The sequence below is a fragment of the Polypterus senegalus genome, chromosome 8 (genome assembly GCF_016835505.1).
Source record: "Polypterus senegalus isolate Bchr_013 chromosome 8, ASM1683550v1, whole genome shotgun sequence".
In the NCBI taxonomy this organism is placed as follows: Eukaryota; Metazoa; Chordata; class Cladistia; order Polypteriformes; family Polypteridae; genus Polypterus; species Polypterus senegalus.
This window is the reverse complement of record NC_053161.1, coordinates 163936655-163959791: the sequence shown is the minus strand read 5'-3', so window position 1 is coordinate 163959791 and position 23137 is coordinate 163936655. Positions and strand designations below refer to the sequence as shown.

The 23137-nt window shown below is 39.9% G+C and overlaps 2 protein-coding genes across 7 annotated transcripts in view; both read right to left on the bottom strand.

The window, feature by feature from the left end:
• The window catches only part of LOC120534672, a 106589-nt gene that overhangs the window by 19456 nt on the left and 63996 nt on the right, over window positions 1-23137 (bottom strand). The window contains exons 9-11 of the mRNA XM_039762264.1: window positions 20566-20636; window positions 3789-3847; window positions 1126-1439 (exon numbers count right to left, since the gene is read on the bottom strand). Of these exons, the coding sequence (XP_039618198.1) occupies window positions 1126-1439; window positions 3789-3847; window positions 20566-20636 (444 nt within the window). The remainder of the gene's footprint in view (window positions 1-1125; window positions 1440-3788; window positions 3848-20565; window positions 20637-23137) is intronic.
• LOC120533322 (zinc finger protein 3 homolog) overlaps window positions 13192-23137 on the bottom strand; it is a 35709-nt gene continuing 25763 nt past the window's right edge. For all 6 annotated transcript variants that reach the window (XM_039760167.1, XM_039760168.1, XM_039760164.1 and 3 more), the window contains exon 3: window positions 13192-14812. In XM_039760167.1, the coding sequence (XP_039616101.1) occupies window positions 14457-14812 (356 nt within the window). In that variant the 3' untranslated portion in view covers window positions 13192-14456. The remainder of the gene's footprint in view (window positions 14813-23137) is intronic.

Genomic DNA, 23137 nt, shown 5'->3' with positions numbered 1-23137 from the left:
GAGATGTGCATCATCGTTCAGCTGTCTGTGACACTCGTTGGCTATACAAGGCTCCAGTCACCCCCCAGACCCCTCCTAATTGGCCAACTTAGGTGTCAATCAGAAGCTAACACTTCCGAGTAACATGCTTTAGCATGGTCATCGCCGACAGAAACAAATTCCGTCCGATATGACCAATAGAAATGAAAAAAAATGTTGGTGCTAGTCTCAAGTTAAGAAACGTTTTCTGGAGTTTTGTCCCTTTGAGGATCTATCGTGTGTTTTGGACCTAATTGTTTTACTGGATTATATTCCCTGGAGCCTTACAGACAGAATGAGACCAATATTGCTCAGAAATATTGATGTTTGACTTGCAGAGAGCCTTCAAAGGTAAGAAAAGTCAACTCTTAAAGTATTTACTTCTCTGTAAAAAAGGCTTTAGTGTCAGTGCTGTGGTTGTTGTGTGTCAAAATGGTTTATATCACCGGAAAGACGAGACTCTGAGGTTTCATTTGATGTGTAGTATGTCCAGGTGCATGACAGAGGGGCATGCACACATGGCTGTGACGTTGTCCAAGTGTAGTTATGTACCGGGACCGGTACGTGTGCATGTTAGGAGGTTAACTAATCTAAAGTCATTTGGGAAACTCCTAATGTGATTTGTGTTGATTAAACTATCAATGGAGGGAAACAAAACAACACCAGCTAAAAAATAATACCCCGGGAGACCCTGTAATAATAATATTATTATTATTAACAACAACAACAATTTATTGCATTGGTCAGGTTTAACAGACATCGTAATTCTGCTAATCCATAGTTCAGCCCACAGACATTACTCAATATCAAAATACATGCGGAATAGTCCAAGAAGAAATAAATTTCACTAATGAATCCAAGACTCCTAACATCTCTTGGGGTTACTTTAATAAACACAAACAAGCTCTTCTACAAACAAAAAAAACTTCCTATAACACTTGCAATACTTTAAATAAAAAACTGTCCCCACTTCATTACAAAATTTTAAACCTTAACACATTTTCAATTTTCACACACCCTAAAAAACACAAGACCTCTCTTTCAGGCTCAAACCCCTACCCTAACACCTGACCCTAAAACATATAAATATTGTAATTTTACACTTACTTTCTCCAGACTGATTTAAAGTGGATGGCTGCTCTTCCCGTGTTCTAGGAGATGAAGTTTCCTCAGCCCTCTTTGCGTCACATTGTAATGATTCAGACTTCACCTCAGCCTCCTCTTTCATGCCTGCCGACCCCAGTTCAGAATCCTCACTCTTAATGCACATATTCTCCTCTTTAGGATGGACCATCTCCCATTTACAATCCTCCTCCTTAATATCTACAGTCATTTTCTCCATGGTATTTATGTCACCCTCACACGTTTTCTCTTTCACATCCATTCTGCTGTCACAGTAAATGCCAGCTGCTTCCTCCTTGCTGTTGAAAGAAAATTTCATTTCATTATAAATATACCTGTTTGATATAAAAATATACATTTTTATAGCACCTTGTTCCTCTAAAGTTTGCATCAAGATCAGACTGTTTAGAGAAATCATACCGACTGCAGCTCATTGCTCTTCATATATCATTTGAGGCGTAAAACAATATTAAAATGATGGAGTGAAGGCTTGAGGAGGACCACCTCACACAGTTGCTGCCCACCAGTATTCATTCATACCTTGTTTAACAGTAATACTTCTAAATGACAGGTCACCAAATTTACTTACTTCAAATACTAGTTAAATTTAAAATATGCTTATTGAATTTCTATGACAGCTAAGTATAGCAAAGCAGAAGCATGGGACACACATGGAGGCAAATGTACAGCGTGAAAATTACGCAGGCCTTATTTTACGTGGCAGCACCGAAAGCAGACACAATCCTAAGCCGCTTCACAGAGAAAACATTACAACACAAGATAAAAGAAAACGAAGCAGTACAATACAATCAAAACAGAAAATATATATAAAAACTGCAAAGAAGCCAGCATGAATAGGAGCTGGAATTCTTCCTCAAAGATCTGGACAGAAACAAAAATGAAGTGTTTTACATATTTTAGAGTTAGGTTATTTTGGGAAACTGAAAGGTTTGTACTCATTTAAATTATTAGGTTACTTGCAGGGCTGCTCGCCTGCTATATAAGGGCTTCCTGCAACTATGCGTGTTGTGTTCCTGTAATGAAGCCTGACATAATTAGATATGAATAATGTGATACCCACTTTAGTAAATTGACAGCAGCCTGCAATTTTTTCAGCTGTAGAAGACAAACCTTAAGGATAGGTGGGATTCTACCACACTGAAAAGCGCCAAACTGACTTTTTTTTTTTACTTTGTTTTAACAAAAAAAAACTACCACATCTAAACAGTTTTCTCTTCAATACAAAAAACTGCAATGCACAATATCAATAAGACATCAATGACCAATAAGATATATAAGAAAGTTAATGCTCGTTTATCTAGAAAGCTACCTGTTCAGACCAAGGGAGTTACCATTTGTTTTTTCGTGTTTAGAAGTTCCTAAATGTGTTACTGTGGGGCTAGAGAAAAGGGTGCTAGCCGTCCGTTTAGTACACAAGTACCGATTACTTTTTTAACTCCATATGGAAAAATGAGTACATCTTTGCTTCACGTATTTAAATATACGCTCACTGATTTTCTAAGTCAAGTTTGTAGAAACAAAGCAGTAGCATGGTGATTATGGTGAATACAACGTAACAATATAACAATTCTATAACAATTAGCAATTATTCGGTCGCTATACCGATCTGTAGTGCTGAAGAAGGAGCCGAGTATAAGGGAGAAGCACTCGATCTACGCCCCTACACTCACTTGTGGTCATGAGCTCTGGGTAATGAATGAAAGAATAAGATGGCGAATGCAAGCGGTCGAAACAAGCTCTCTCCGAAGGGTGGTTGGGCGCTCCTTTACAGACAGGGAGAGAAAGGCAAACAGCCGGGAGAGGCTCGGAGTAGAGCCAGATGAGTCGGTTCGGGCATCTGATACGGATGCCTCATGAACGCATCCCCGTGGAGGTTTTTTAGGCACGACCAGAGGGAAGGAGACCCCGGAGAAAACCAAGGGCTCTCTGGGATGATTATCTCCCAGATGGTCTGGGAACGCCTTGGAATTCCACACTGGTAGGGCAAAAGAGCGTATGGGCCTCACTGCTCATACCGTTAGCCCCGCGACCCGGCTTCAGATAAGCAGTGAGAAATGGAAGAATGGATTGGCCCCGGACGTGTACCGTATTCTCGTTTGAGGAGCGCGTCTGGCTACGCGAGACTAAATAATGCCGACTTCCAGCTACGGGCAACGTGGGGCAATATCCGTACACCCCGCCTAAGGCTCCAAAGGTGTTTAGACCGGGTCTGATTGCGAGTATATCCGTTTCTGCGCCACTGTGCTCGTTACAATAATAAACAGTATGAGTGTTTCTGAGCGATATGAAGTTAAACGCACTGAGCCACAAGCTGACGCCAATGAACGACAAATCACACGGAACAACATATGGGGACTCGGACGTGCAGAGCCAGAATCCACCTACTGTTCATTTAAGTCACATTTTGCAACTCTGGCAGAAAAGAATATAAAAATCCTACATTCACAAAATAAAATAGAGACTCGGATCACTCACCGTCTGCTTCCAGTTGATGTGGTAAAGCCACTTCCCTTAACAGTAAGAACCCAACACGTCGCTTACAGATTTCTGTGTAAGTAAAAGATCAACCACGAGGCACGCGTCGACTTTTATTTTCGTCGCTCTAGGTGACGTCACACGCCGTTTACGTGCTCGCTTCCTGTGGTTTAAACTGCGCGCCGCCGCCTGCCTCTTTTGCTTCAGGTCTCTATTAAAACAAAGAAAGAAAGATTGGGAAAACGGCAGTAACAGGAAAAGTGCAAGTCGCTCTGCAGCAGATTCTTAGAGTAGCTCATTGAATGACTTTTTATCTGTTGTAAACTTGTTTTAAGCGGTTTCCTCTGTACAATAAATAGTTAAACTTAATGCTTAATATAGTGTCTGCATTACTCATCTAGTGGAATACTCAGTCGTATCCCACCACACCACGCATTAGCTTGAAAACTCGTTTACATGTTTCATTTAAATATCTTAAATACAGCCGCCATGCCAGTCTTGTATTAAACCATAAACCTAGGTAGATATTTAAGCACTGGGACATTAGATAAAGACTGCCCATATTTAAAAAGAAATAATAAAAAAAAAAACATCCATTGTCTATACTCTTGTAGTTAAAAACAAATATTTAGATTTAGACTCATGAAATTTAAATCCCCAATTCAACGATCAGTTTCCCGCCATCTGTAATGCCTGCTGTACAACCTGCACCAATTACTTAACATTATGGCATCACTTCCACATGGCATCGTCACCTGCATATAATACAGCACCTAACTCTGTCACAAATGGTCCAAAAATGCCATCCATATTACTAAACGAGGGTTGTATATATGCACGGATGCCAGTCGCAAGCCGTGCCGAAAGCGCATATCTTATCCATGAGTTGAATTTTTGGCATCATTATTTGCCATTTGGAGTTCAAATAATGTGATTTTACCCATCTAACACACTGTATATGTGGTCCAGTGTTCATAAATGTCCTTGCACTCCCTTCTCATTTTCTGATATTTTTAATATAGTCATCTTCTATATTGTCCAGACTATGCGTCTTCCTAAACTTTCATTTTTTTCTTTTTCTTTCTACTGACCCAATGCTAGACTTCTTTTAAAAATATTGGAAACACTTTAGGTGATGCAAAAATGCATCTATTACTGATTTATTCATTTGAAACAAGACCTCAACAAAGGCTTCCCTTGGTCTTTATAACACTTTGAAAACATCAGTAGATGGATTATTCATCTCAGTGCAGTGTGGCATATTAACATGCTGGTAAAATTACTTATGAATATGAAGGACTCACAGGTCTTATACTAAATACGCGTATGTAACAGCAAGATAAATGCATCTCAGTTAAGCCACCTCAGACCACTCCAAAGTAATATTTTGTTAGTAGGTCATATTACAGAGTTGAATAGACATTTAGTTTAGTACACAAGTACCGATTACTTTTTTAACTCCATATGGAAAAATGAGTACATCTTTGCTTCACGTATTTAAATATACGCTCACTGATTTTCTAAGCCAAGTTTGTAGAAACAAAGCAGTAGCATGGTGAATACAACGTAACAATATAACAATTCTATAACAATTAGCAATTATTCGGTCGCTATACCGATCTGTAGTGCTGAAGAAGGAGCCGAGTATAAGGGAGAAGCACTCGATCTACGACCCTAGACTCACTTGTGGTCATGAGCTCTGGGTAATGACTGAAAGAATAAGATGGCGGATGCAAGCGGTCGAAATAAGCTCTCTCCGAAGGGTGGTTGGGCGCTCCTTTACAGACAGGGAGAGAAAGGCAAACATCCGGGAGAGGCTCGGAGTAGAGCCAGATGAGTCGGTTCGGGCATCTGATACGGATGCCTCCTGAACGCATCCCCGTGGAGTTTTTTTAGGCACGACCAGATGAAAGGAGACCCCGGAGAAAACCAAGGGCTCTCTGGGATGATTATCTCCCAGATGGTCTGGGAACGCCTTGGAATTCCACACTGGTAGGGCAAAAGAGCGTATGGGCCTCACTGCTCATACCGTTAGCCCCGCGACCCGGCTTCAGATAAGCAGTGAGAAATGGAAGAATGGATTGGCCCCGGACGTGTACCGTATTCTCGTTTGAGGAGCGCGTCTGGCTACGCGAGACTAAATAATGCCGACTTCCAGCTACGGGCAACGTGGGGCAATATCCGTACACCCCGCCTAAGGCTCCAAAGGAGTTTAGACCGGGTCTGATTGCGAGTATATCCGTTTCTGCGCCACTGTGCTCGTTACAATAATAAACAGTATGAGTGTTTCTGAGCGATATGAAGTTAAACGCACTGAGCCACAAGCTGACGCCAATGAACGAAAAATCACACGGAACAACATATGGGGACTCGGACGTGCAGAGCCAGAATCCACCTACTGTTGATTTAAGTCACATTTTGCAACTCTGGCAGAAAAGAATATAAAAATCCTACATTCACAAAATAAGGTAGAGACTCGGATCACTCATCGTCTGCTTCCAGTTGATGTGGTAAAGCCACTTCCCTTAACAGTAAGAACCCAACACGTCGCTTACAGATTTCCGTTGGGAGAGATCAACCACGAGGCACGCGCCGACTTCCGTTTTCGTCGCTCTAGGTGACGTCACACGCCGTTTACGTGCTCGCTTCCTGTGGTTTAAACTGCGCGCTGCATGCCGTTTTTGCTTCAGGTCTCTATTAAAACAATGAAAGAAAGATTGGGAAAACGGCAGTAACAGGAGAAGTGCAAGTCGCTCTGCAGCAGATTCTTAGAGTAGCTCATTGAATGACTTTTTATCTGTTGTAAACTTGTTTTAAGCGGTTTCCTCTGTACAATAAATAGTTAAACTTAATGCTTAATATAGTGTCTGCATTACTCATCTAGTGGAATACTCAGTCGTATCCCACCACACCACGCATTAGTTTGAAAACTCGTTTACATGTATCATTTAAATATCTTAAATACAGCCGCCATGCCAGTCTTGTATTAAACCATAAACCTAGGTAGATATTTAAACACTGGGACATTAGATAAAGACTGCCCATATTTAAAAAGAAATAAAAAAAACATCCATTGTCTATACTCTTGTAGTTAAAAACAAATATTTAGGATTCTAGACTCATGAAATTTAAATCCCCAATCCAACGACCAGTTTCCCGCCATCTGTAATGCCTGCTATACAACCTGCACCAATTACTTAACATTATGGCATCACTTCCACATGGCATCGTCACCTGCATATAATACAGCACCTAACTCTGTCACAAATGGTCCAAAAATGCCATCTATATTACTAAACGAGGGTTGTATATATGCACGGATGCCAGTCGCAAGCCGTGCCGAAAGCGCATATCTTGTCCATGAGTTGAATTTTTGGCATAATTATTTGCCATTTGGAGTTCAAATAATGTGATTTTACCCATCTAACACACTGTTGTATATGTGGTCCAGTTTTCATAAATGTCCTTGCACTCCCTTCTCATTTTCTGATATTTTTAATATAGTCATCTTCTATATTGTCCAGACTATGCGTCTTCCTAAACTTTCATTTTTTTCTTCATTCTACTGACCCAATTCTAGACCTCTTTTAAAAATATTGGAAACACTTTGGGTGATGCAAAAATGCATCTATTACTGATTTATTCATTTGAAACAAGACCTCAACAAAGGCTTCCCTTGGTCTTTATAACACTTTGAAAACATCAGTAGATGGATTATTCATCTCAGTGCAGTGTGGCATATTAACATGCTGGTAAAATTACTTATGAATATGAAGGACTCACAGGTCTTATACTAAATACGCGTAGGTAACAGCAAGATAAATGCATCTCAGTTAAGCCACCTCAGACCACTCCAAAGTAATATTTTGTTAGTAGGTCATATTACAGAGTTGAATAGACATATTGTAATACTCTGTAAGTGTTACTATGGTGGGATGGCGCCCTGCCTGGGTTTGTTCCTGCCTTGCGCCCTGTGCTGGCTGGGATTGGCTCCATCTAACCCCTGTGACCCTGTGTTAGGATATAGCGGGTTGGAAAATGACTGACTGACTGACTGACTGTAAGTGTTATGAAGCCTCAAGAAGTGTTTGTTAAGATCTTGTTACCTACAGTGCCCTCCATAATCTTTGGAACAAAGAAACATTTTTCCTTAATTTACCCCTCTGCTCCACAGATTAAAATTACAAATCAAACAATTCAGATGTGATTAAAGTGCACATTGCAGACTTTTATTTATGGGCAGTTGCGTACATTTCGGCCACACAATGTAAAAATGACAACACTTTTTCTGCACCGTCCCCCCATTTCAGGACACCATAATGTTTACTACAATTGGCATCACTGGTGTTTGTGATTCCTCAGGTGTGTTTCATGGCTTCATTAGATACCTTGGTGGAGTCTGTAGTTGCCATTGTTCAACCTGAGGACAAGAGCTGTGCCAATGAAAATCAAAGAAGCCATTATGAAAGTGAAAAACAAGAACAAAATCATTTGAGACATCGGTAAAACCTTAGAATGACCTAAATCAAATATCTGGAATATCATGCAGAAGAAAGAACAACCTGGTGAACTCAGTAAAAACAAAGGGACTGGCAGGCCAAGGAAGACCTCCACTACTGATGACAGAATAATCCTCACTATGGTCAAGAAAAAGCCTCCAACGCCTGTATGACAGATCAGACACAGTCTTCGGGAGGCCGATGTGTGTGTCAGAGATGACTATCAGCAGATGACTTAATGAACAGAACTACAGAGGACACACTGCAATATGTAAACCACTAGTTAGCCACAAGAACAGGATGGCCAGATTACAGTTCAGGAAAAAGGACTTCAAAGAGCCTGCAGAATTCTGGAAGGCAGTCTTGTGGACAGATGAGACAAAGATGAACCTGATCAGAGTGATGGCAAGAGCAAAGTGTGGAGATGACAAGGAACTTCCCAGGATCAAAAGCAGGCCACCAACCTTTCAAACATGGTGGTGTGGGAGTTATGACTTGGGCATGTACGGCTGCCACAGGTCCTGGCACACATCTCTTCATTGATGATGGCCCTGCTGACAGCAATGGCACGGTGAATTCTGAGGTGTGTAAAAACATCTGATCTGCTCAAGGTCCAGTAAATGCCTCCAAACTCACTGGACGGAACTTCATCCTACAACAAGATAATGATCCAAACACACTTCTGAGGCAACACAGGAGCTTTTCAAAGCTAAAAATCTGAAAACTCTTGAATGGCCAAGCCGGTCACCCGATTTAAATGCAATTGAGCAGGCCTTCCTTATGCTGAAGAGAAAACTTAAGGAAACAAGCAGGAGCTGAAGATGGCTGCATTAGAGGCATGGCAGAGCATCACCAGTGAAGATCCTCAGTTGCCTGGTGATGTGTGTGAATCGCAGACTTCAAGCAGTCATTGCATGAGAGGGAATGCAACAAAGGACTAAATGTTATGATAGCTTTAATAGACCTGCCATTGCAGTGTCCAAACATTATTGTCCCCTGAAATGGGAGGAATCATATAAAAAGTGTTGTCATTTCTACATGGTGTGACTGAAATATATGCAAATCCCCTTAAATGAAAGTGTGCAATGTGCACTTTAATCACATCTGAATAGTTTGACTTATAATTTTAAACTGTGGAGCAGAGGGCTAAATCAAGGGAAAATGTGTCTTTGTCACTAACATTATAGAGGGCATCATATATGTATATACCGTGGATTCAAAAAGCATTCAGGCCCCATCACTTTCTGCACACTTTACTGTGTTGTAGATTTCATTTAAAATGGATAAATGCACCATCAATTTACACTTAATAACAGCTAGTGAAAAACATCCTTTCAGAAAAGGTTTGCAATTTTAATAAAAATTAACAGCTGAAGTATTCATTGAAGTATTCAGATCCTTAATTCATTACTTTGTAGAATCCCCTGTGGCAGCAAGTCAAGCTTTCAGTTTTCTTGGATAAGTCTCTACAAGCTCTGAACCCCTGAATTTAGCCAGTGTATCCCCTTTTTCCTGACAGGTCTTCTCAAGCTCCATTAGATTGAATAGGAAACATCTGTAAACTGCCATCTTCAGGTTACACGGCAGATGATCAAAAGGTTTAATTCAGGGCTTTAGCTGGGCCACCTAAGGACGATTAGAGACTTGTGCTGAAGTCAATTCAGTGTAGTCTTGGTTGAATTCTTCGGGTCATTGTTGAGCAGAAAGTTGAACTGTCACTCCAGTCAGAGGCGGCATGCACTCTGGAGCAGGTTTCCTTGAAGGACCTCTCTGTATTATTCTGCAATCATCCTTACCTCAATTTCAACAAGTCACTGAGAAACACCCTGATAGAGTAGTCGTGAACAAAAGTTTTGAGAATGACACAAATATTAATTTTCACAAAGATTGCTGCCTCAGTTTTTAAGATGGCAATTTGCATCTACTCCAGAATGTTATGAAGAGTGATCAGATGAATTGCAATTAATTGCAAAAGTCCCTCTTTGCCATGAAAATTAACTTAATCCCCAAAAAACTCATTTCCACTGCATGTCCACCCTGCCACGAAAGGACCTGCTGACGTCATTTCAGTGATCCTCTCATTAACACAGGTGAGCATGTTGACGAGGACAGGGCTGGAGATCACTCTGTCATGCTGATTGAGTTACCATATAGAGGTTCAATTGTTGTGAAGAAGGCTTCAGGGCACCCAAGAAAGTCCAGCAAGCGCCAGGACCCTCTCCTAAAGTTGATTCAGCTGCGGGCACCACCAGTGCAGAGCTTGCTCAGGAATGACAGCAGGCAGATATGAGTGCATCCACACACACAGGGAGGTGAAGACTTTTGGAGGATGGCCTGGTATCAAGAAGAGAAGCAAAGAAACCAAGAAAAACATCAGGGACAGACTGATATCCTGTAAAAGGTCCAGGGATTGGGCTGCTGTGGTAAAAAGTCATTCTCTTTGATGAATCCCCTTTTCGATTGTTTGGAGCATCCGGAAAAAATATTGTCCAGAGATGAAAAGGTGAGCGCTACCATCAGTCCTATGTTATGCCAATAGTAAAGCATCCTGAGACCATTCATGTGGGGAGTTGCTTCTCAGCCAAGGCATTGGGCTCACTCACAATTTTGTCTAAGAACACAGCCATGAATAAAGAATGGGAACAAAACATCCTCCAAGAGCAACTTCTTCCAACCATCCAAGAACAGTTTGGTGACACACAATGCCTTTTCCAGCATGATGGAGCACCGTACCATAAGGAAAAAGTGATAACTAAGTGGCTCGGGAAAAAAAACATCAAAAGTTTGGGTCCATGGCCAGGAAACTCCACAGACCTTAATCCCATTGAGAAATTGTGGTCAATTCTCAAGAGGCAGGTGGACAAACAAAAAAACCCAAATTATGACAAACTCCAAGCCTTGATTATGCAGGAATGGGCTGGCATCAGTCAGAAGTTGATTGACAGCTTGCCAGGGCGAATTGCAGTGGTCTTGAAAAAGAACGGCCAACACTGCAATATGGACTCTTTGTATAAACTTCATGTAATTGTCAATAAAAGTCTTTGAAACTTATGAAATGCTTATAATTCTACTTCAGAGTACCATAGAAACATCTGACAAAAAGATCTAAAAACACTGAAACAGCAAACTGTGAAAACCAACACTTGGGTCATTCTCAAAACTTTTGGCCACGACTGTAAATTGCTGATACCACCATACTTCACAGTACGGCTGGTATTAGGCAAGCGGTGAACAGTGTCTGGTGCTAATTGGAGGTCTGCCTAAAGAGTTCAACTTTTGTCTCGTCAGACCAGAGGATCCGTTTCCTCATGATCTTAAGAGTCTTTGAAATGTAGTCATGTGTCTTTATCTCAAGAGTGGTTTCTGCCTAGTCTGATTGATGGTGCTGAGATGGTCATCCTTTTGACAGGTTCTTCCATCTTAGCAGAGGACTTCTGAAGTCCTTTTAGAACTGACCCAAATTCTCCCTGACCAGGGCACTACTTGCCTGGTTACTCAGTTTGGCCAGACAGCCAATTCTAGGAAGAGTCCTGGTGGTTTCAAACCTCTCCTATTTCACAATGATTAAGGTCACTGTACTGTTGGGAACATTGAAAGCTTTGGAAATGGTTGTATCTGCTTGCCCTGATCTATGCCTCACTACAATTTCATTTTTGAAATCTACAGAGTGTTCCTTGGACTTCATGGCTTGTTTTTTTATTCTGATATGCAGAGTGAATTGTGAGATCTTCTATAAACAGGTACATGTGTGCCTTTCAAAATGATGTACAAACAATTCAGTTTGCATCATGTGAACTCCAAACACGTTCTGGACACATCTCAGAGAGAATTAAAGCCAACAGGTTGCACCTGAGCACAATTTGGAGTGCCTCAACAAAGTGTCTGAATCCTTCTAGGGATGTCAGATTTCGTTTTTTGACATTTCCACTTAAAATTAAATCTACAACATCAAGTATGCAGGAAGTCACAAGGGTCTGAATACTTTGACAGGCAGAGAAGTAGGATGCAATACACATTTCTCATGTATCCAACCACACTTACACACGATCAATTTGGGATTGCCAAGAACGTTATCTTGAATGCCTTTGGCGATGTGTGGGAAAACTACAGTGCCTGGAAGGAAACCAAAGCAAAGAGAATGTGCAAAATTTACAGTGATACTAATGATGGCTGCAAGATTCAAGTCAAGCTTATTTTCTTATGTGGACAGCACTATTAAATTTTCACTTGTATGTTGTTATGATTTACATGTAGGACCATAGCAAAAAGGGAGCACAGCCTCAAAAATAGGCCACCAAAGTATACCAGGACCATCACTATCCTATCCAAGGTAGACTCGCCACAAATCAGACAACCCTCCAACTGCTAACTGTAGGCTGCAGCCAATCAAATACTAGAAATGTCAAATTCTACAAAAAAAATACCTTTGAAGGGAGGTGAACTATAAAAACTGAGGCTTGTAATGACCATCCAAACAAATAATATTTATAAACAAACTATTTATTTTAAATGAGAAAAGAAAAAAAAAAAAAATCACAAGGACAAAAATTGTGTGTCTAAGTCCCAAAAATACAATATGTAAGCAACATCCAGAGGCAAAGCAGAAACAAATGATTAAAAAAATGACAAAAAATTATTTGAGAAACAATACTCACTCAAGAGACTCTTAATGCAATCGCTGAACTGCCAATGACTTCTGCTGTTTGGGTGATTTACAAAGCCAGAAGGAGGGCCCACCTCTTGGGGCACCATGCACAGAGCACAAGGGGCATCATCATCATAATAATAATAACAATAATAATGATAATTATTTTTTACATTTACATAGTGCTTTTCTCACTGCTCAAGCCAATCCATGTAGGGAGGACTGGGGAAACAAACTCATGATCTCCTTACTGTGAGACAGTAGTGCTACCACTGCACCACCTGCATAGATACATAAGAGAAAAACCATTTCATATAAATACTAATTAAAACATAAAAATAAACATAACAGTATTAACAAAACCAAAAGACAACTCTAAAATAAACAGAAAAGGCATACAAAAAGAACAAATCCTAGATAAAATATAATGTACAATAAGACAATACCCACAAAAGACACACACACAAACACATAAAAGGTAAGTTTCTGGTTTACATGGGACTGCAGCAGGATGGCAGCATATTTCCTAATGCATCTCTGCTCTAGGAAGTTGAAATTCTGTTTTGCTGTATGAAACTGGCAGTGCACATTTTTTTCTTCATCTTCAAGTCCAGTCCTCTTAAATTCTTGCAAAAGTTGTGCTTTTCTGGTCTGATTGGTTCCATTCTGGTGTGGCCAGCAATACTTTCCATCTGGACTGACACACCACATTGGAGATTTATTTGCTTCATTTGAAGATGTTGTACTATCACCATCACCTACACAAGTGTTGAGACATATTGTGGGCACCTATTTATCCTGTGATACATATTACCTTTTTGTACCATTACAGTAGTTTCATTTTGATTACATTTGGGATGGATCTTGTAAGAAAAAAGGCCACCATGTGATGGTACTCATCAAGATTTCAGTATCTTAGAGATTTATATTTCATTCGTTCCTCTGTTCTGTCATTCTTCACCCACCAACTTTAGGGTTTCTCTTAGAGTTTTCTTCTCCAAGCTTTCTTGGTGTGCTTACTTATACAGACAAAAGTAACTCATGACCATTCAGGTCTACTGTTGCATTTATTATTCTTTGGAGACTGCAGCAAGAGCATGAGACACCTCCATTATTCCCAATAACACTTTCCTTTGCAGTTCTTATGGAATTACGGCACTAAGTAGGATGTCAAGATGGACCTGACAGTTTCTGCTTATTAGCTCCATAGATCACAGCATGGCCGGCACTATTCTGTTGTTTTCTTCAACACCTGGCATATCTTTGATTGCATTTCTTTGCACTTTATTATTGAACAAATAACTGGAGTGTCAATTACAATTCACCTGGAGAACCGAGTATCACTTAGACTGGACACTTCATTTTTCCAGGAATGTTTTTCTTTGATAATATCCTGGCATCTCTTGTCCTCTCATTTCATATTGGTTTGTCGCTGGTGATTAACTATGCAGTCTGGATTGTGGTTCCAGTGTCTTTCTAGTGTATTAAAACCATATTTTACACAAATTTCCCAGCAAATTAGTCTAATAAAATTGTTGTTACTTGCAGCCATCAGGAACCTACACACAGCATCCAGATGTGTGAAAATCTCCAGCTCTGTTATAAAATTGTTTTCTATCGATGTCCTTAGCCAACTTTTGCACATGCCGCAGTCTTGTCCAACCATGATTATGCATTCATCTTTTGATCTTGTCTCCAGTGTGAAGTTTTGTGTGGCTCTGAAGATTACTTCTGTGGCCAAAACGCTTGCCACATTCGTTACAACAATATGGCTTCTCTCCAGTGTGAATTCTTCTGTGGCTCTGGAGATCGCCCCTCTGACAGAATTGTTTGCCACATTCAGAGCAGCAATAGGGCTTCTCTCCGGTGTGAATTCTATTGTGGCTCAGAAGATGGGTACTTTGCAAAAACTGTTTACCACATTCTGAACAACAATATGGCTTCTCTCCAGTGTGAATTCTAATGTGCCTCCAAAGGTGACTACTGTAACAGAACTGCTTGCCACATTCAGAACAGCAGTGATGTTTGTCTCCTGTATTAACATTAAAAGAAAAAAAATTAATACCTTCCCACTTTTCTATTATTTACATTAATACACAACATTCAATAAAAGATGGTTGACATTAAGATCAAGCTTTTATTAAAACAAGACATCATAAAACTGAAGTTGCATGTTGAAAGATGCTCAACTTTTTCTTTTTCCCTTCAGTTTTACAAATGTGCACCATATGCTCACAATCACTGGAGCCAAGAAGCATGAACAGTAGAATAAACATATTGCTTGTGATAGGCCTAATTGTCAAAATTAGTGGCCACATTTTGTTAACTAAATTGCAAAACTGACTCATAATGTTGTTATCATACTCTTAAAATATTTTAAACTATTTTGTTTCTATTTATTGTTTTTATTTATAATCTTCACTTACCATGATATTAAAGACAGCTTCATCTGTAAAACAGTATTTCATGCCATTCATGTGAAATTAACTTTTAATGATCAGAATGAGCCCCAACATTTCTCGTTTTAGACTAAAGTTAATGGACTCCAAACAGACTGTATATACAAATGGTTTAGTTGAATCAATAAAGGAAAGCACAGCATTATGTAAGTAGAAGGTGAAATATCAATGTACAGGCAGGCCTACAAGGGCTGCAATGATCTGTGAGAAAAATTAAAGATGAGAAAACCCAGGATCATTTGTGTCTGCTCTGAAGGGAAGAGGCAGGGGACACTAGGATTGTTCAGCTTTGTGACACTTATACTCTGCATTATGTTATTCAACATGTTACTGCCCTTATTTATTTATACTAATTAAACTGATATTTACTCAGTTTTACTCTGTATCTAATCTAGTGTATGTGCTCATGTTGTGAGGTTTCTGAACTCTTTTAACCCGCCACCCCCAACGAGACGACATGCCGAAGAACGATTACCACGTCTGTGGAGAACTGCTTGTCTGTTGGAGAGGCAACTGCGGGTTTGCAGCACCACAGCATAGCATTGAGGAAAGTCAATAGCAGTCGTGCTATAAGTGCCTGTCACCAATGGGTGATGCAAGGAACATTATAAATGCAGGGGACAGGATTACTTGGCCAGTAACCTGGTCCCGACCCTGCCCATTTACTGTGTCTGTGTATAGGAGAATAGTAGATCCCGCTATAATAAATAATCATGCTGTTCCTGTTTCAAGTTAAATAAAAGTTGGTTTTGTTAAAGTACTGAGACTCTGCCTCTTGCTTTGGGGTGCAAGACAGGGACTCACCATTACAATGTCTGTATGTCTGGTTGAATTACTTTTGTCACAGTATTAAAGCTGGAAATCTCAAGCACTCCATGCCCATACTCAATGAAGAGCGCTATACAAAACAAATTAAAATGAAGTAAAATGAAAAATAAGCAAAGTTACTCAGCTCTGCCATTAACACATACCTTTGTCCTGGAGTGGAAAATGTTCAGTTTTTAAAATGCAGATTGTTTATGTTACATTTTAATTATTTGCTCAAAAGATTCAGGATGAACTGAATTTACAAGACTTTAATTACGTGCACTGCAAGCGTCCTTTCTTGTACATTCTTCCATTATTGTGCCAGTGATTTCTGCATCTGTTCCAGGTTGGTTTCTTTTTCAATTTGCTTGAACACATTTATCAGGTGTGCCTGCACCATCATAGGACTAACACTGGAAGCTGTTGTGAAAAAGAAGATGATGGCAAAATTGGAGGCCATCATGAAAAATCCCCTCCATCCCCTCCATGAGGTGCTCTCTTGAAGAATTTCTAGCCACAGGCTCATTCCTCTATGGTGTGCTAAGAAATGCCTCCGGGGGTCTTTTCTCTCCGTTGCTATCAGGAAATTCAATTCTTCCTCCCGATGTACTTGTTAAGTTTATTTTGAAATTTCTGCACAATATACATTTATTTATTAATTGATTGTTTAGCTGTATTAATTTGTCCTGTGAATCTGTATCTTTGTATTTTATGTTTCTGCTGCTGTATGCATCTACATTTCTCCTTGGGTTAAATAAAGTCTATCTAATCTAATGACCTGGGAATGGGAAATAAGTACAGATGCCAAGAACCTATTTTAAAGTTTAAGAATAGAAGGCAAAAGACCATAAATTACATAATTAGTTTACAGTTCGAGAAAGGAAAAAATATGGAGGTACTTAAAAGATCAAATACTTTGATTAGAGTCATTCATCATCAGGATAAGACAGCCAATCAAATATGTGCAAACTCACATGTCCAGAAACCCCATGTATTCACTGTCACACACATGTGATTAGGTGGCAGTTAAAAGCACCAACTGAAGGTAATTCTATGCCATGCCACGGTGTGGCAGGGCACACTAATCCTTTCTCTTTCATGTCTGCAGATCAAAAAAGGGAAATTATGCCTACTTCCGGTTCCGGCCCTGAAGACGTCACCTACTGGCGGTCACCTTAAAACCCAGACCACTTCCTGTTACTAGTCAGTCGAATGTTGGACTCAAACCTATACATATTTTGCAACTTTATTTGCCTTTTGCAGCCAGGGTTCAAGTATGCGGGTGGCTGCCCCAATCGTTTTTCTGTGTGTTGAGGCTATTTATTTCCCATCATTTTAACATAATCACTGCTTGTCCAAAGAACTAAAGAGACGATGACAAAAGGGCAATGACACAGATTGAGAGATGTGAGACCATCTGATTTGGATATCAGAAAACAATCTACGAATAACACCAGTCACTAAATCAACATTCACTCCCTGACATTTCTGATTTTCAGAAAGCTTTTTTAAGAGGGTTTATATCCCAACTTTGCTGTTTTATTTTGCATTATATTTTCTTCTATTTGGTATTATATGTTAATAAAAAACATGTTGCTTTCATATTTTCTATACTTTTGTCTTTAATTTATAGTGATTGAAATAATAAAAGGGCACCAAGTGTGGGGAGGATTGCTCCATTTTCTCACCTCAGGATTTAGCAAGGCTTATATGGGCTCAATAGTTGGAAAAACTGTGGTAAACATAAAACATGGTTTGGCTGGTAAATGACATATAACCAGAAGAGTTGGGCTTTTATTTGAGTTGCAATGGATACTTGCATATTAATGTTAATATGTGTTAGTCCCTGCATAGAGAATCTTAGGCAGAATATTACAGTTTGACTGGCAATTGGTACCCCTTGAGACTGTGCCTGGCTAGGAACTCTATTTGTATGCGCGTGTATATCTCTGTGTGTGTTAATTTTCAAAGGCGAGAGTAAAAAACGTGATAAACATACTCGGTAAGTCTCATAAACATCACGAAACACAGCCACTCTTTCCCTAAATCTGCACTAATCAAAGGCAGGTGACCGTTGCCTATTTGGTTTATTTCAGACACATCATGAGATTTTGAAACTAACATTACATGGAAAGCCTCTTTCTTCAACTTGACAGGTTCTCTTACTTCTGGTGTCCTCCAAAAACTCTTGCAGCTGCAATCACAACAGGCACAAACAATTTTCTGGCCAGAGCTCCTTGCAATGGCCCCCACTATGCCTCTGATGCCTGCCATAGTGGAAGAGAAGCTCATTCTAAATAAAGACATTCACTACCTGTTTGGGTCATCCAAGTGGCGATTATCTGATAGTTCAACACCTATGTTTATCTAAATGTCCAGAACATTTGGCCTCAGAGTAGACAAAACAAACTTTAAAACAGACTTTTAATTGTGCATAATAACATTACATGAAATATGTTATGAATATTTTGTCCAGCAGCCATACCAAATGCACTTCAGAAGAGGTCATCCACCTGAAGGTAAGGATGTTCGGGCCCAGCCAGTGAGACCATCTGGGAAAAGCTTGGGTTGCTGTTGGTGAGGCCAGCAGACGGTACTTACCCTGTGGTCTGAATGTGGATCCCAATGCCCCAGTGCAGTGACGAGCAAACTGTGCTGTAAGAATGGTGTCATTCTTCGCATGAGACACAAAATCGAGGACCTGACTATCTTTGGTCATAAAAGATCCCTGGGCATCATTTGTAAAGAGTAAGGTGTCTCCCAATATCCTGGCTAAATTGTTCTCCATGGCCTAGTTATTCTAGCCCCCTAATTATCCCCTGTCTCTCTCACCACTTCACCACCTAATAGCTAATGTGTGGTGAACGTACTGGAGCAAAAATGGCTGCCGTCTCATCATCCAAGTGAACTCTACATATTAGTGGTGGTTGAAGTGGCTCCCCACTCACTATGGAAAGTAATTTGCATAGTGAGAAAAGTGCTATATTGTATAAATGTAAATAATTATTATAAATATACATAAACCTTCATTGTGACACCTATTACCCTGCGTACATAACAACAAACACATAACCACATCACTAACATAAAAGCCTTAACAATGAAATAATTGCACTCAAACATGAATGCAATTACAACAAAGTTCTTCAAAAATGTCATTTATTTTGTGTGAGCTGCAGAAGTGAAGATATCACCAGATGCATTATAGAGAAGAGGAATGCTTTGCCCTGCCATTATATCTGCTACTCAGTGGATGAAAGGACAGCATCTTTTTCACTCACTCATGCTACCATCACTTGCAACAAACCAAAAGTATCTGGACTATGTCACTAATTCAAAATAGCAATTTTAAAAAAGATACATCTTTCCACCATCCTCCAAGGGGTTTGGATGTGCCCCCTTATCTTTTTAAACCTGCTTAAAAACTTCACGGTGCAGTCAAAAGCATAAATCAAACCAACACCTTAAGCAGTACCTAGCAGCCATACCACATGAACCTCAGAACGCGTCATCCACCTGAAGCTAAGCATGTTCGAGTCCAGCCAGTAGTTGGACAGGAGACCATCTAGGAAAAGCTTGGGTTGCTGGTGGAAGAGGTGTTGGTGTGGCCAGCAGGGGGCACTTTACCCTGTGGTCTGAATTTAGATCCCAATGCCAGGGCAGTGACAGGGACAACGTGCTGTAAAAATGGTGCCATCCTACGGATAAGACACAAAACCGAGGTCCTGACTCTATGTGGTCCTTAAAGATCCTTAAAGGGTGTTAAATAATTTCCTGGCTAAATTTCCCCCCATGGCTTATTCATTTTGACCCCATAATCATCCAATCTTGAATAACTCTCTCTCTCTCTCTCACCCCTTATCCTTAAAGTAATAGCTTCCACCCCAAGCATACTGTATAAGGCGTGCCATTATTTGCAGCCAAGCAATACATTGCAACCGTATTTGCTCAGACCCAACAGACCGGGCTTAACAACTGCAGGAGCTTAGACAAGATGTCATCAGACAAGGTTATACCCCCAAAACAACAGACACTCAAATAAGAAGAGCTACTACCATACCCAGAGACAACCTTCTGGAATATAAAAACAAAGACACAAAGAACCACATTCCCCTTGTTGTCAGCTATAACCCACATCTTGAAGCACTTCAAAAAATTATAAAAGAACTTCAGCCAATGCTACAAAATGATAAAACTCTGAAAAATGTATTTCCTGAAACTCCCCTCCTGGCATACAGACAACCACCAAACCTTCAGCAACTAATTGTCCGAAGCTCCCTAAGTGAACCAACAGAAAATGGCACATCTCCCTGCCTAGAGAAAAGATGTAAAACGTGTGCTCACATTTACAATACAGACCGTATAGTTATACCACACTGCCGACTAGGAGATCGCATAAAGAGATCATTTTCCTGCAGATCATCTAATGTGGTCTACCTAATTCTCTGTATGAAATGTCCTGACACTGCACTCTATGTGGGAGAAACTGGACAAACACTCCGTCAGAGAATGAATTTACACAGGTTCCATCATCAAGCATGGCAATAGGGATGTTCCTGTAGGGGCCCAGCCAGCAGTGCTTATGGGCAACTTCAAAACACAGCAAGAGAGAAAAGAATAGTGGGAAGTCAAACTCATGCTAAAATGTAACGCATTACAACATGGTTTGAATAGAGACAAGAGTTTTATGGCCAGATATGTTCAAACTGTTCTTTATACAGCCTCCAGTTAATCCAAAAAGCGGCTGCAAGAATTATTACAAGAACAAGAAAATACGAACACATAACTCCAGTTCTTAAATCCTTACATTGGCTCCCAGTTAAGTTTAGGGCAGATTTCAAAATCCTCCTTTTAACATATAAAGCATTAAATTGCCAAGGTCCGGCTTACTTGTCCGAACTTATCATGACTTACAAACCTGAGCGCACATTAAGATCTCAAGATGCCGGTCTGCTTATGATTCCAAGGATTAATAAAATAACAGTGGGAGGTCGAGCTTTTAGTTACAGGGCCCCTAAACTGTGGAATGGTCTGCATGCTACTATAAGAGATGCCCCTTCGGTCTCAGCTTTTAAATCCTGGCTGAAGACTCACTATTTCAGTTTAGCATATCCTGACTAGAGCTGCTGATTAACTGTACAGACTGCATCTCTGTTGTTAGTCATTAGCACTAAAACATAAGTAACATGATAGTTATAACTGGATACTAACCCTCACCTATTCTGTTTCTCTTCTAGGTACTCAAATGTGGCACTTGGTGCCACAGCCCACCTGCCAAGTTGTTTGCTTGCCTATAGTAAAGTCATCCCTGATGGAGGATCGCAGGTATCATGGGAAAGAGGGGTCCTTTCATCGGATTGGCTGGCCCAGCACTGTTTCAGCCGTGGAATGGCAAAATGGGGAAGGCAGCTTGATGGATGAGGTCTCCTGGACTCTAAAAATATCCAAATCTTATTATGTGATATCATCTACTGTTAAATTTTGCTCCGTACTTCCAAAATTTTTATTTTTATACTGTATTGAGGATTTGTTCTGTTCTGTGTATTGTGTTGTATTGACCCCTTCTTTTGACACCCACTGCACGTCCAACCTACCTGGAAAGGGGTCTCTCTTTGAACTGCCTTTCCTAAGGTTTCTTCCATTTTTCCCTACAATGTTTTTTTGGGAGTTTTTTCTTGTCTTCTTAGAGAGTCAAGGCTGGGGGGCTGTCAAGAGGCAGGGCCTGTTAAAGCCCATTGCAGCACTTCCTGTGTGATTTTGAGCTATACACAAATAAACTGTATTGTATTGTATATGAGGATTGTTTGCATCTCTCGGACTGACACGGACAACCTGTCAGCAGACCCACATTGTATTGAAAAACTCATCAGAAACTGTTGGACAGATATCTTATCCAAAGATCTTGACCATACATTTTTCTCCTCTCTTACTTAATGAATCTTAGCCTGAATTGGTCTATTCATTTATGATGTCTCACTTAAAGGTTTTCCAATGTTGTTTCTTGTCCTAGTGTGTATATAAATACAGGGAACTTCAATTTCTGTATTAGATCTTACCTGAAGAAGGGGCCTGAATTGCCTCGAAAACTTGCATATTGTAATCTTTTTAGTTAGCCAATAAAAGGGGTAATTTTGCTTGACTTCTCACCCCTTAACCACTTAATAGACTAAAGTGTGTTGAGTGTAAAGGAGCAAAACGGGTGAATGCTGAACATTGATGGAGGTTGCAGTGGCCTCCCACTTTCTACATAAAGAGCTTTGTCTCCATCAACCCACAGAAAGACAAATGGTCTACAAATTAAAAAAATTCAGCACTGAAGTGAGGGTCCTGCAAGTATTACAAGAGTACTGAGGTGCAAAAATTACCCTGGGGGTAGAAAACAGTAATAGCGGAAATAAAAATACAGTGCAAAAACAGCAAAATGCTAGACCCTACTGTGATAATTAAAGATTTTTTTATATACATACAGTATTTTATTTAGTTTTAATGTTTTTTTTGGATTTTCAATCACTGAAATGAATTTTTGATTTAAAAAAAAGAACTTTTGATTTTTACTCATGTTGAATAAGTTTATTTTTTATCTTCATGTCTTCTCTTTATTGTTTATGTGGTGCACCAAGTGGCACCACATGATCGTCATGGTCATTTTTCTGACATCATAGACAGTGACACTATACCATAAGGAAACATTTATATTTGCTATGCCATGGTTGAATACTGAATTTTTTCCAAACTCTTAATAAAATGAAAGTAGGTCCTAGCTCTTGGTTTTGTTTTATTGTTTACCTTTGATTTTCATTTCAGACTTTGCCTTTTGGTTTTGGTGCTCCAACCTCTTTCTGTCTCTCTAACAACACCCCAAGCCACCTCATCCTGCCTATCCTCATCTATGATTTTTGCTTTGTGTTTTCATCTCCCAGTCCTTGGTCACAACAATCTCAGGAAACAGTGGGTCTTGTAACATCTACAACATTAATATACTGTAGATGAACTCTCAAACTACATTAGCCAGCAATATCATTGACTTTTTAAGTTTCTCAAAAAAAGGCACAATATCTCCATTTCAGACCTATATCTCCAGAGATAAAATT